We start from the raw sequence: 13,796 nt of genomic DNA, 5'->3' as shown, positions 1-13,796 counted from the left end.
ATATTTTACTCGTTCGTCTTGATCAATGTTAAGGCAAGCTGAGTCATACTCACTAACAAGTGGCTGTGCAAAGCATACCCCTTATCACACCCTCTTGCGCCAGTTGCTCACGTCTGCTGTCCACATATTGCGCCGTCTCACCATGTCGACGGAACAGGCCGAAGAGGGGTATGCCTTAGTTAATTGGACGATCCGTTCTCATGAATTCCCATTCTAGCGCTCAACCGTCGAAGAACGCTTTGAAAAAAGCCGCAAAGGAAGCGGAAAAGGCTGCGAAAAGTGCGGAAAGAAAAGCGCGACAAGATGCTGAAGCAGCCGCTCGAGCGGCAGCCGAAGTGGCTAGTCATTGTAGATCAAACATGCCAAATGATGCTGAACTTACGCCAGGATGACGCGGTGGGAAACTATGGCGTGCTGCCCTTGAACCAATCACAGACGAAGACAGGTGAGGTTTTTGAACTTTCCAGTAAAAACTACAGTTCGTCTGACGGTGTTACAGGAGAACAACGCGTCCAAATCGAGTCTTTGAATGCTAATTCAGAAGGATACAGTGTCCTCTTCCGAGCTAGGTTGCACACCTCTAGAGCTCAAGGCATTGTCCTTCTTGTCCCCGTGAATACCACATTGACACTTTCATAGGATCAAAGATGGTTTTTGTTGTATTCCGCCAGAGGCAAGCCACCATCCAGGGCCTTTTGCAGGTCAAAGAAGGCGCTGTCTCTAGACAGATGTTGAAGTGGGTGGCTGGAATTACGACGGAGAGCATTGTGCTCGTTCGAGGAACTGTCGCAAGACCGATTGAAGAGGTACAAAGTGCTTCTGTCAAGGACGCAGAGATACACATCAACACAGTTCGTGTGTCTCCCGAGTTATGTACTGGCTCCCTCACGCTCTGCAGCTCCATGTGGTCTCCCCTGTTGAAACGCGATTGCCCTTCACGATGGATGATGCCTCACGCCCCGAAGCGGAATACGAGAAGGCTGAGAAAGAAGGCATCCAGTATAACAAGGTGCTGCTGGAGACACGGCTGAACAACCGCGTATTAGATCTTCGCGTAAGTCTTTACTCGTTTACACGTCTTGCTTTGCTCCATGGGTGGACAGACACAGACCAATCAAGCTATATTCACTGTGGAGCATGGAGTTTGCGAACTCTTTCGATCGTTCTTGAACTCTCAAGGTTTCACCGAGATTCACACGCCCAAGTTACAGGGCGCTGCAACAGAAAGTGGCGCATCTGTGTTTAGAGTGCAATACTTTACTGGTAACTTAACAGATCTGTCGTATGTGATCATGTTAAAAGCCCGTATTTGTTAGGTCTAGCCTTTTTAGCTCAGAGCCCACAACTCGCCAAACAAATGGCCATCGCTGCTGACTTTGAGAAGGTATATGAGATTGCTCCAGGTGATTCATTTTCCCTTTCCTTGCAGGATATCGATTAAATCAAACTAGTATTTCGAGCGGAGGATTCCAATACACACAGACATATGACTGAGTTCATGGGCCTGGATCTCGAGATGGCATTTGAAGAAACTTATGACGAGGTGGTCGATCTTCTTGATTCCCTCTTTCTCAATATTTTCGAGGGTCTATCTACCCGCTACGCCAGTGAAATTGCGCTAATCGGTAGACAATTTCCCGCTGAGCCGTTCATGTGGCGGAAGAAGGATCAAGGTGGCACCCTTCGTCTACGTTTTTCTGAGGGAATATCCATGTTGCGAGGAGCCGGTGCAGATGTGGATGATCTAGAAGACTTAAGGTGAGAGACGCCCTGTCATTCCATGTTCCAGTCACTAACGATCTCCGAACAGCACGGAGAACGAAAGGTGGCTTGGACGTTTAGTCAAGGAGAAGTTCAGTACCGACTATTATATTCTTGACAAATTCCCAATGGCAATCCGCCCATTCTACACCATGCCTGATCCTGAGGATGACGTGCGCCCGTTTAATGCTTTGCAACGGCTACTCTGACGCTCTTACCAGCGCTACTCCAACTCGTATGACTTCTTCATGAGAGGCGAGGAGATTTTATCCGGGGCACAGCGTATTCACGACGCCCCACTTCTGGAATCTGAGATGATCAAGAAGGGCATCGATCCGGCAAGTATGAAGCACTATCTGGATGCCTTCCGTTTGGGTTGCCCTCCTCATGGAGGCGGCGGCATAGGTATGTTCGTAATGCCCGTTGTGCATGTCGGTATTGATCAAGTTCAGGTTTGGAACGCGTGGTCATGCTGTTCTTGAAGTTGAATAACATTCGTCGAGCCGCCTTGTTCCCCCGCGATCCTAAGCGACTTGTTCCGTAGTGACCTGACGAGACTGCTTGTGTAACCACCTTTGGACTAAATACATGCCCGGAATGAAATGAAATCAAGTGTTGTGCGACCAGTGGCCTGTGACGTATATGTCTACGCTAGTGCATCGTAACAAGGGTAAACAACACATACCAAGGTATGTGATCACAAGGGGCGTAGACTGCAACAATATGAGATGGTACTTGACCTCCTAGATATAGGATATTTATTACATGGGGGACGAACGAGAGAAAAAGAGAAAATCACAGCATCCCACCCGAAGGCGGAGGATAGGAACTGATTTTACCACCGCTCAAGGCCTGTATATGCAATATATGCCAACGCTAACCACTCTGAAAGCGGCACAGTTCATGCATTCCCGTGGTGTAGACCCAAGCACAGTCTTGGCCTCGCCCAGGATATGTAGGCTGTATAGCACAGAGAGACAGGCACAGCGACAGGCTGGGCTGCTGGGGTAAGGTTGAGGAATGCAGTTGTACGTATGACAAGTGTACCTAAAATCTAGAGCCCTGGCTGTTCAACACGTCGCCATCGCCACTGCCAGTCAGCGTTGGGTATCACCGTAAATTTGTGGTATCACTCGATATTTCCACCTCGAACTCAAGCAAATACTCTATGTTTTCGCACGTTGTGGATGGGACCGTCCAGTGACTTTTTCTCAGGCAATGGGAAACCCAATGGTCGACACTATTCGTCCAGAGAGGCTGACCGATCGTCGCAGTCGGTACAAGGTTCGCCACGACTTCATATCATTGTATTGAGACCTCAGCTGATCAATTACTCCACACTAGCTCAGAGCAACGTGCTGACTCGTTTGCAAGCGTTATTCCCCCATCATGACGAGAATCTAGCGACCTCACAGTGCCATATGTCTCCCAAAACTGCCCCTAATCCCCCCCTCAACTCGCCAGCTTCCATGCAAAATACAACAGATAAGATCGGCCCTGCCACCCCCCCGAATGAGCCGTCTTTTCTCAAAATTAGAATTATAACGTGTGCCTCTAGTACTAGGTGACACTTGTACATTCTAAAGAGTTATCAGATGGAACATGCATGAGAGCTTACCGCACGTACGTAATGGGAAATCTAGTGTATGACCTATCCAGCTGAATTACACACAGGGAGATCTTCGTTCCCTGCTGGGTTATGTGCCTCCTCACGAGCCTTTAGAGCTTCGTGGGAAGAATATCCCGTACTTACCCAGGGATGACACCCATCCTTTCCACCTGGTGGTCATGTCAGTTTCGTGACTGTTTGTAATGCCTTCGTTATTGAATTTGAATCAGTGCTGGACAGGAATGTCCTACTCACTCTGGCATTCCTATGGGCCTCGGTGCGACATTCAAAGATCGACACAAAGATAAAGATAAGCAATCGGAGCGCGAGGCTTCTAGAAGAGACAAGGAAAAAGAGAGGGATCGTCAACGCCATTCGCGAAATGTCAAGGCAGATCGGAACACATTTGTGGCGGGAACTATGTCCAGCTGGTCAGCCATTCTTGAAGATTGGCTGCAGAATGGAGTGGGATCAATATCAGGCGTGCAACCTGCTCTGGAACAATCATCTGATCCAATGAATCGATTCAGAAATGCGAGGGGGCCGATGGATGCCTGTGTTTCTGCGGCGGTAGCTGTGGAGTCAAATTCCGAAGAAACGATCGATTCAACACACGAGGCTCGTCTTTCTGAACCCAATGTGGCCTGGAATATCTCGGAACAAGGCGGAACTGCGACTCTCAGTGCCGAGCAGGCTCGTCTGAGGGCTGGCGTGAAGGGACCATATGTTCTCCTGTGCAAGGAGCGTTTGATGGGCATTTATATAGCAGTGTTTGTTCAGCGAGATTGTCGTCCTCTTCTAAGAGGTGCGAATCCACGTGTGCCTTCCTGGCTGATCATCTACTCACTATACTTGATTAGATTATTCTACGGGGACTGTGGCGGCTGGCCTAATGGGTGGGCGTGTCGGAAACAAGGGGGGAGTCGGTGTCAGCGTCTTTTTCGCCGACACCAGACTTTTGTTCATCAACGCCCATCTCGCGGCCCATGAGGGAAAAGTCGCATTGCGTCTAGCTAATCTTCATAAGATCAAGGTCCGTGCATGGCTAGTCACTATCCGCTATACCTGATGCCCTTCCGTTGTTCGAAGTGCGAGCTAGAAGTTGATTCCTTCCTTCCATCTGATGATCCAAGGCTCCTGTCAGAAGGTATTTTTATGATACGTACTCATGCGCTTTGCTAACACGAACCTAGATGTTACCGACCGGTTTGATTATACCTTTGTGTTCGGCGATTTGAATTTCAGATTAGATTTAACGCGTCTGCATGCTGATTGGCTCATTTCCAGGAAAGGTGAGCACTTGAAGAGGCATATCGCGCTTGAATGTTTAGTCAAAATCTAGAATACGCACAGGCCTTAGAATTCGACCAACTTCACAAACTCATTCAGGAAGGGAAGGTTGATCTGCAAGAGGAGCCTCCGCGTTTTCCCCCAACATACAAATATGATGTTCGCAGGCGATCGATGCGCGATACCACAGTCGGTACACGTGCACATGTGCATCGAGCACTGACAAATACTGTGGAGCCCCTCAATGAGACGGATGAACATGCGCCAGGGTCGGATCAGGAAGATGACGACGTAGACGAGCACGAGCAAGGGAGTCGCGACTTTGAATCGAGTTCATTCATTTCGAGCGGATCTGCTTGGACTGGTACGGCTTCGACAACTTGGACAACTGATGCCGACGACGAAGAAGGCGAAGACAGTGACGGCAACGTAGTATCCTCTTCCCTTGCTGTCGCTACACAGGCGGCGCAGAAGCTACTCGGTCTTCCTGCGGCGCAGAAGGCCAAAACCAAATTCATGGATTTTATTGGCCGACCTATTAGCCTTGCAGCTTCGAATCGGCCCACCTTTATCACTCCCGAAACGCTGAACGCCGGTATCAGCGATGTGCCCAAATCTGTATCGCCATCCCCAGACCAAAAGCTACCAGTCACACATTCCACCTCGACGAAAACTCATCTATCACGTGCCACACTGGAGGACAATGAGCCAATGACGTACGATTCTTCCAGCAAGCAACGGGTACCAAGCTGGTGCGACCGAATCTTATGGAAAACCACCCTCGTTTCGGGCTGCGAGCATTCCCCAGTATCAGAACATAGGGAATCTATGACTCGCAGCGGTTTGCGGAGGGGATATTTCGGCAACGCTTTGTCCAGTATTGTTCTGCGAAGTGGACCTCCTTTGGGACGACAACGAAGAAATTCAACTTCCTCTACAACGGCAGATAGCCGAGCGAATTCTTCTGACTGTGATTCATCCCGCAGTCTGCACCACTCCCCGACAACCTCCACTATATTGTTCAATCCCAATATGACGGCTTCTGCGGAGCGTAGAGCTGTGAAGAACGGGGATGAATCGTGTGCTTTGGCATCTGAGCCGCCACCCGCGAAGCCATTCTCCTTTGATACCAATATTCCTCTTACTCAATGGCACCCGCAGAACCCCGAGTCTAGATCCACAGCAGGGTCTGTGGTATTCCCCCCTTTTGTGGCACCCATTCCATCGCCGCCTCGTCTTCCTCCTGTGTTTGCGGTTTCCTCTTTGATGCCGACCTTAGAACCGGATGAGCCCAGACCATCTACCAGCACCGGCAGTAGTTCCAAGTGGTGGCGTCATCTTCCAGGGTTGTTAACTCGTGCTTCCGCGCCAGAGCCATGCCCTGTCTTCCCATCACAACCGGAACATCATCGGGGAGATGTTGTTGTACTTTCATATAAGACTCTTGATGATCTTCAGATGAAGACCCTGGACGGCCGAAGCGATCATCGTCCAGTGATCGGGTCGTACGCCGCCTACGTTTGAATGGACGTCTGGGCAACTGGCTGGGTAGCCATACTCGAACGTTGCTGGCAAGTTATTGATTATCGAATTAATACATGTTCGGAGGGGAGGTTTTTATTGCGGCTTCGAGCCAACGTCATGTAATTTGGCACACAGAAACAATCAAGGGCCACATGGACATTATCAGTGGGGACTTCGAACTCATCCATACCCATAGATAGTATACAGCAAGGAATAGTGCGACGATATGAACATGCAATATTTGACTTCATGTCCAGGAACCCTGCGGTACTCCGAAATATCCGGTTTCAGGAAGTGCTAAGTGTGGGGTACCGGCGAAGTCGATCGTATTCAAAAATACTGGGGAGTTGACGATCAACAGCCATAGCTGCTACGTGTGGGTTAAACGTACCTGTATTTCCCCACCACAGTGCGAGGTTATCTGCGCCAATCGTCCCATGCGCAGGAAATGACAATCTAAATGATCGTGAGCGTAGGTAATGATGATATAAGGAATTGACATACGCAAAGAAAATGACTATGGTTGAGATTGCCAGACCAGAATCGAGGGCAGCAGACAATATGTAGTTGTATCGAGACCACCATGTAAAGTGATACCGCCTCATGAAGTACTGGAAAAATGTGCCGACGACGAACCATGCAGCATAGTTAATAGGAGTTGCCGGGGGCATGTAACCTGGTCCAGTGAAGAAGACTGGGATGTTGACATACTACACCTGTGTTAGACAAACGAAGGCTTTCACAGCAACTGTACGCACTTTGAACCATGATTGAGGATACTTTTTGGCAAGAAGCCAGAAGGGAATTGGCAGAATTGCGCCGATGAGGAAGAAATACACAAGCGGATAATAGACTGCGCCTTTGGAGAAGATGCGTTGTGGCCCAATTCCACCCCAAATGAGAGACGCAGTGCCGAAGACCCGAGAGTTGGGACAAGAGAAATGGTCTACAAATTGTAAGCAACGAACAGATGGTGGCCCGGCGATAATTGATTATACCTTTCTGCTCTGGAGTGCAGATCCCGTCAATATTTCCAAGCATCCAATCCTGAACGCCAACCACAATGAAACACGCAAGCAGACCAGCGACAACCTGAGCAGTAAACATCAACCGAGGAGGGATTTTCATGTAACTGAAATTCTGATGAGCCATGTACTTCTATAAGTACGAAGTGATTGCTTACTGTCCAAGTTTGAGGTCAGAGACAAATGCCAACGCTTGAGACATGGTAATGTAGCCAAAGGTTTTGAAGATCATCATCGCAACCGGTCTTCCAGGAACCGCGTATCCAACGATTAGTTCTGTGATCACGTTCAGCCCGACTTGCTGATTAGTGATGGCCTGGATCATCCCGACGGGAATGAGGTAGATGAGGGCAATTCCGAGCGCAACGAAGAACGCCCAGACCGGCAGCTTGGTGTCATATACCTCGATGCAGACAATGCCACATACGAGGCTAATGACACCGAGTGCCGCATACCACCAATGGGGCACTTCCTTGTATGCGCACATGAGGCGGGAGTGAATGTCGGATTCATCCTTGAGGGAGGCCCGGAATTGGCGGATAATATCATGTCTATACCATAGGAACGTATGGACGATGGTACTGGTCAGTGCTGCGAACGAGAGGCCATAGGCGAGTGTGAAGGAGGTCGACAGGTAAAGAGGGGAATACTGTTGGTATAGCTCTTCTTGAAAGACGCCATCAACAATAATGCGAGTGGCATCGTACTCGGCGCCAGTGTTATCCCAAGAGCTGCCACTAACCATCGGCAAGAAGCCACCAAAGAAAGTGTTTGTGAAGTACATGATAGGGCAGACAAGCCAGTAAACGATGACGACAGCCGCGAAGACGTTGGCCTCTGCCCACCACGGTGAAACGAGCGGGGAGCCCGTGTAGGTGACCTGCGCCCAATCGAATGTAATAATACTCATGCCCAGGCCGGAGTTGAAACCAAAGAGGGCATTGACGATGAAGTTATTCGGGGCAATCCAGCAGATCCAGTTGAAGTATGAGAGGGCCGCAAAGATATATCCGGGGAAGAAATACCACAGGAATGAGCACAGGAACGCGAGAAGAAAGAACTTCTCGCGTGAGATCCTGCCTTTGTCGTCGTGGCCGTAGGTAGAATGCAGGGTATTGAACAATGCAGTATTCACCAGGGTGGAGGGGAAGATCATTGAGGATGGCCACACGAGCCAGCGGCGACAGATGCCGGCGAAGGAAAAGCCGATCATTTGGGTGGAGATCACCAACAACACTTTGGGTAATATGAATGAGGCTGCAACATGACGAGCGCGTGAGATATTACACACGTTGGTATCCAACTGGTAGCGTCTCGCCGTAGAACACGGTCTGCGTAATCAATATGTCCGTTGCGTACGCCCCACCGTACACGACATTAGCCATCACTAGATATGGGCTCAGTATCTATCCCGTACTGAAAAATTCTAGTTATGCTCACCAGTGATGACAGTATGCTCCTTGATGTTGAAAGGGCCTGGGTTGAACGACCACTCATAACCAAATGTATGAAATTTCCTCGTCGGGAGCGTCCGCTCCAGGAACTTGCCACAGGGCAGAGCGACCAACTGTGCGACAAGTGCAGTGATGGTTACGGATGGTACTGCGGTGATTTCAGCATTGCATTGCCAGGAACAAGCAACAGCGGGACGTACTCCTGAGTGAGAAGAACTGATTGAGGCCGGAGATGACAATGGTGAACAACAAGCCCAAGAACCACGTGCGGAACGTGTTGACCGGCATGGTTGGGTCATCGGTATTCGACACCGCGGCCCGGACCTCAGGGTAAGGGGAGTCGTCCTCAAGGTCATTCTCAATTTCAACCGCTACGCGATCGTCGATCGAGCTGAAGTCGGTCATTTTCTCCGTCGAGCGATGGACTCGATGAAGCTGAATGTGTTCTTGAACATAGTAGTTCGGATCGTTCAGATGGTGCTCTGCGACGTCTTCCCGGAGGTGCTGTGCCTGGTTTACAGGAATGTTCCCCTCCAGGTCCGGAGAATACTCCAGAATGTCTGGCTGATACGTGTTGTCCATCGTCTCGTCGACCTCTCCGTAGTGAGAGAGCAAGACACGTTGGCGAGGAGCTGGGGAAGCAGCCGTTGGGCCCGTTGGTGACAGAGGAAGGGGGCAGATGAAGGGGGAGGAGGGAGGGTGGGGGAATGCGAATGGAGATCGAGGGAGAGAAGGTTATATGTCCCAAGAGAAGGAAGTCTCGGGCGTGCCTGTAATCGCTCTTCGCTTCTCCGAATCTCCGGTCCTTTGATGATTGACAGGGATCAGGGGCCTTCTTGCTCACAACTTGGCGCAATAGTCTCTCAGGCGCTCCGTCCTGTAGGAACGCTGGTTATCGACGGGTGAAGGCGAGGAGAGAACGAAAAGTGTGGCTAATGGTGGGCCTTCCTGCGGTGCTTGACTGCTTCGCTGGACGAGATGCCCACATCTTTTTCGGGTGCTCGATTCCCTCTTCTTCGTGCCTCACTTTCCCGATACTTCAGAGCATGCACAGGCGCCCTCGCTTCCACACCGGCATGGCATTGAGTCGTCATGCGCATCAGTTGAGCGTCGTCGGCTTTTCCCTCCTGGAACCTTAGATGACTGTGATACCGGGAGTGAGCCATTGCAAGGACGGTTCTGTCCATCAAACTCAAAATCGCGAACGGATGCAAGTAACGCTCAACGGGCTTTCACGTGTGAGGAAGTATCGGGTATTAGCAGAGAGATCGCCTCCTCGTTAGCTCAAGTTATCCTCCTTTTGTTTGTTGTATTTCGGTCTGCTCGCGAGTATTCCTCCTCACCATGCGCTTTCTTCATCGCCCACAACTCCATTCGTTCGGATATGCATAAGGTCACAAAATGCCCCCTAAAGGAGGAGTATTCTTGTACTTTAGGGCATCCGCTGGCGTAACCGTTTAATTACTATTCGCAGACCCCCTGCCCTGTGCATTCCTCCGTTGGCTGGCTTCACTCAATCCACTGTGACGTCCCCCCGAATTCGGCCACTCCCTCTCCACTCCTGGATTAGCCAGCCATTCTTCCCCCAAGTGATCCGAAGTCACTGATACCCTCGGCAGAGGCTCGGTGAATGTTTCATCACCAATTCCCGGCCAATCTCACATTAATTCCATATACCCTCGCAATATCGCCAAAACACAGCTAGCAGTCCCGATGTGGCTCTCCACAATCCCGGTCCCTCCATGTGACCTGGTGGGCAATGATGACAAACACACGGCTGGATTTCCTCTCCTCTCAAAATACACCCGTCCCCTGCTTCGAGATTGCTAAAGACAGATGACGGACCGCAGATCGCTGTTGATATTCTTATCTGGATTCTGATTACCAACCAAGCTAGAAGATAACTGTACCAGGCGTCACGCAGGCGAACTAGCGTGATTCCCTACCTCGGTTCTCTAGGATTGTGCTTGCCAGCTCCACGCTTTTCACGGGTGGCTCGTCTTTGAGTGATGCCTCGTCCATACTTCGATAATGGACCTCACTTTGCTCAACCCGCGTTATGCATTCGGCTCGAACAGGTGCTTTATCGGAGGACAGCTCTGAGCGACAATTCGTCTTTCCTTCCTGCCTGTTCCTGTATTCAGTTTGTGCACCTCCCACTCTTCAGGAACCGCACTGCCGTTTCACACTGCCCACATTGGAATTTCCCTGTGTCGGACCCTGTAGACCCGCGCAAAGGAATGTCAAATTAGCAGCAAACTTCCATACTGCTGGCAACACTGGGAAGAGGGTGCAAAGTTCAGGTCCCTTCAATTGCAATGCGGTCTGGATTGCCCAGATGACTTGTCAAGTTACGTCATCCGTCGAAGTCGGTCGGGATCTTCGTTGAAAATACGTACTGTACTATAATGTCTCTACGTACGAAAGCAAGGAGCTACTATATGCAGAGGTTGTTCTTCAAGTTTCTATCGCCTGCACGATGCTACTGACCTGGAGGGCCGTGCCGGAGGACATTGCAAAGAACGAAGTAGGCATCGGCATGAACAAACTAGAAAGCCAAGTAGTTCCAACAACGCCAAAGAAGGCGCGTGCGGGCTTGGGTGAATAATCTGAAATATGGATACAGATATGCGACCATTACCAAACTGTACTCTCTGACAACCTTTTAAGGGCTAGCAGAAGATGCTTGTCGTCTTCCCCCAGATCGCTCAAGTATTCTGCTGTTTCTCCGGTCGGGGGGAAAATGAAGCCATCTTCTGACTTGCAAATTGTCCTGTGCTTCGGCACAACACCGTCGATGAAGTAATCTGCAATTCTGCGCGCGGTGCAAAGAGACGGATGAGCCAGAGAACAATGTCCATACCTAAGAGAACAAAGATCAGGTCATATTAACAACGGTTCTTGATTGTACTTGCCCATCTTGAATGAGCAATGAGGCACTTTCGTTCCCGAAACGTTCCACCATGTCTTCAGCTGCGGAAAGTGGCGTTACAGGATCCGCAGTATTTCTGCCCTGTGTCAGGAATGGAGAAGGGGTTCTCACTTGCCCGTACCCTACGAATAAAATTGGGAACTTGGTCTTTTTCAAGCCATCTTCCGCCCTCCATGGTCCTTTGTATGTTTCCGTGGCAGTTATATTCCATGCACGGCATCTCAAAGTTATTAGAGGGGTTTCCTGGAGACTAGAGGCGTTCACTGCTTACCTCCCAATCCATATCTGCCAGCTTTCTCCAATGATGCTTGTACTAGCAAGTTCCCGACTGTATTCACTGATTGCTTGGGCACTCATGTTGGCGTGGAGAACAGAGAGATCGGTATCTCCGCATTGGATAGCCTAACAGACCAGTTATTCAGTCGAACATGCTCTTGGACATCACTGACGACAGTAGTCAAAGGACCACCCACTCTTGCGGCGTACCGGTGAAAAATATTGTCTTGCATGTCACGACGATCAGTGAGGAGGGGAGGAAGAATGAATGCAGAACCATCGCCTCGCTCCGCATCTACCATCTTTTGCGCCAGTTGCTGCCACCGCGTTGGTTTATACAGAGCCAAGAAGATCTGTGATTGATTTAACTCTACTACGTCAACAGTTGAAATTCACATACGTGAAAACGAACGTCGCTGGCAGTAATAATGCCAGATGTTCCGATGGCTCCGGAGTACGGAATACTCAGTGGCTGGATCAATAGAGACTCTAAGAGTTCATCGATGCGATTTTGGACGTCATTCATGGTGGCGCCCTCTTTGGAAAGAGCACAGTTGATCGGTCCGGCGGCTGCGCAAGTTTTGACAAAGCCATTCCAGACCTTGACATCTACTCAGTAAAAAGATCGATGATCATTTTCAATTACTTTACCTTCTGCGAGTGGTCTATTGCGTTTCGACCCCATTCGAAGAGGTCTTGGTAATAATGAGGCGCATGGCTTACACCATCTAGGACCATTCGGTGAATCATACCAGGAAACATCGCAGCAAATGTTGCCCCGAGTATTGTCCCGTAGCTGAAACTGCGGGTCGATGAGCAAATGCAAGGCGCATGAAAATGTTAGCCTACCCCCAATAATTCAGACCGTGCTCTTCCTCGCCTAGCGCTTTCAGGATCTCCAACATGTCACGAGCCGTGAATGCAGTGCTCATACTTCTGAGTATTCTCTGATCGCCGTTTCGAGCGCATGATCCAACCAATGCCTCGTAGTAGTGATGGGTTTTCTGGAACCATGGAATATCCGTTCCCTGTATGGCTCGCATTTCAAACGGCAATCCAATTTGATGCAACTTGTACTCCTGGATGCGCTCATCGTAATCCGACGGGAAACAATTCATTGGAGGCGTCGTCATATTCACACCTCTGGGATCCCAGGAAAGGATATCGTATCGTCCTGAGTCGCCGTTAGTTCAATGTGTCTCAGCAGATGGACATAAACTGATCACCTCTTAATATCAGACTGATATCCTTCCCAGTCTCGACGATATATTCAGTGCCTGAACCGCCCGGCCCGCCTGGAGACTTGTCAAAGCGAAAGCGTGCTTTGCCGAAGACACGTACCTGGGTTCACAAACACCGTTCCGAGGCGCTCGCCTCGAGGGACTGTAGCAGCTAAACGCCGAAGAGCCAGTATTGCCGTTTCCATATCAGTGCGGTTAAGATACTGAAGTCTCATGAAGTTCAATGATCGAAGCGTCAGGGGTCTCACTGACATCCATTGGCACTTGGAGAAATGCGCACTCATACTCGGTGACATCAGTGCATGGAGCCCATGTGATTCTTGAGGGAGCTTTGAGAGAACCCCTCTCATTCTTGTGAGTCAGTTTTAATGTCAAATTTCGTGTGGGATTGATATTTACTCGGAAGCGTGCCGTTGAGAAAGACAAAAATATGGCCAAGACGAGAACAAAGATAAGTGATGAGCTCGCCTGTCGGACTGTAGGTCGATGCTCAGCAAGACGTGAGCCGTGATCACTGTGCGAGGGTAACATTCTTCTAGGTTGTCCATGAGACACCTGAGGACAAGGACAGAAACCTGCCGTAGAGTCGGCGAGGCTTGATGATTAGGTAATGAAGCCTTTTCACGTGGACTCACGCGAGCAGGGTTTTCTATGTACACGCCGCCAGCTGGCAAAGTTGTTGCA

General features: G+C 49.9%; 4 protein-coding genes across 4 annotated transcripts; 2 read left to right on the top strand and 2 right to left on the bottom strand.

Moving 5' to 3' along the window:
- The first annotated feature begins 130 nt into the window (after positions 1 to 130).
- On the top strand, positions 131 to 2,379 carry DACRYDRAFT_23429 (aspartate-tRNA ligase). Its single transcript, XM_040773234.1, has 12 exons — positions 131 to 168; positions 218 to 338; positions 388 to 445; positions 500 to 592; positions 640 to 851; positions 899 to 1,054; positions 1,104 to 1,263; positions 1,317 to 1,403; positions 1,452 to 1,758; positions 1,811 to 1,934; positions 1,983 to 2,166; positions 2,214 to 2,379. Exons 1-12 carry the CDS (start codon positions 143 to 145, stop codon positions 2,303 to 2,305), a joined length of 1,620 nt encoding a protein of 539 aa, XP_040626766.1. The 5' UTR covers positions 131 to 142; the 3' UTR covers positions 2,306 to 2,379.
- Positions 2,380 to 3,356: 977 nt separating this feature from the next.
- Positions 3,357 to 6,336, top strand: DACRYDRAFT_101014 (DNase I-like protein). Its single transcript, XM_040767510.1, has 7 exons — positions 3,357 to 3,384; positions 3,436 to 3,551; positions 3,601 to 4,175; positions 4,231 to 4,403; positions 4,460 to 4,517; positions 4,564 to 4,662; positions 4,713 to 6,336. The coding sequence occupies exons 1-7, from the start codon at positions 3,364 to 3,366 to the stop codon at positions 6,182 to 6,184; spliced, it is 2,514 nt and encodes an 837-aa protein (XP_040626765.1). The 5' UTR covers positions 3,357 to 3,363; the 3' UTR covers positions 6,185 to 6,336.
- Positions 6,337 to 6,401: 65 nt separating this feature from the next.
- Positions 6,402 to 9,322, bottom strand: DACRYDRAFT_23428 (OPT oligopeptide transporter). Its single transcript, XM_040773233.1, has 9 exons — positions 8,864 to 9,322; positions 8,650 to 8,811; positions 8,501 to 8,596; positions 7,368 to 8,445; positions 7,183 to 7,316; positions 6,943 to 7,130; positions 6,689 to 6,894; positions 6,576 to 6,640; positions 6,402 to 6,523 (listed from the first exon to the last, which is right to left on the bottom strand). Exons 1-9 carry the CDS (start codon positions 9,243 to 9,245, stop codon positions 6,432 to 6,434), a joined length of 2,403 nt encoding a protein of 800 aa, XP_040626764.1. The 5' UTR covers positions 9,246 to 9,322; the 3' UTR covers positions 6,402 to 6,431.
- A 1,716-nt stretch (positions 9,323 to 11,038) lies between these two features.
- DACRYDRAFT_23423 (alpha/beta-hydrolase) lies at positions 11,039 to 13,617 on the bottom strand. The gene is made up of 12 exons (XM_040773232.1): positions 13,512 to 13,617; positions 13,365 to 13,463; positions 13,213 to 13,315; positions 13,098 to 13,166; positions 12,721 to 13,045; positions 12,523 to 12,673; positions 12,272 to 12,472; positions 12,045 to 12,224; positions 11,867 to 11,997; positions 11,717 to 11,815; positions 11,579 to 11,671; positions 11,039 to 11,526 (listed from the first exon to the last, which is right to left on the bottom strand). The coding sequence occupies exons 2-12, from the start codon at positions 13,368 to 13,370 to the stop codon at positions 11,301 to 11,303; spliced, it is 1,584 nt and encodes a 527-aa protein (XP_040626763.1). The 5' UTR covers positions 13,371 to 13,463; positions 13,512 to 13,617; the 3' UTR covers positions 11,039 to 11,300.
- Between the last annotated feature and the right edge of the window lie 179 nt (positions 13,618 to 13,796).

Source organism: Dacryopinax primogenitus, assembly GCF_000292625.1.
Source record: "Dacryopinax primogenitus strain DJM-731 SS1 chromosome Unknown DACRYscaffold_14, whole genome shotgun sequence".
NCBI lineage: Eukaryota > Fungi > Basidiomycota > Dacrymycetes > Dacrymycetales > Dacrymycetaceae > Dacryopinax > Dacryopinax primogenitus.
This window is presented reverse-complemented; position numbering and strand designations above follow the sequence as displayed.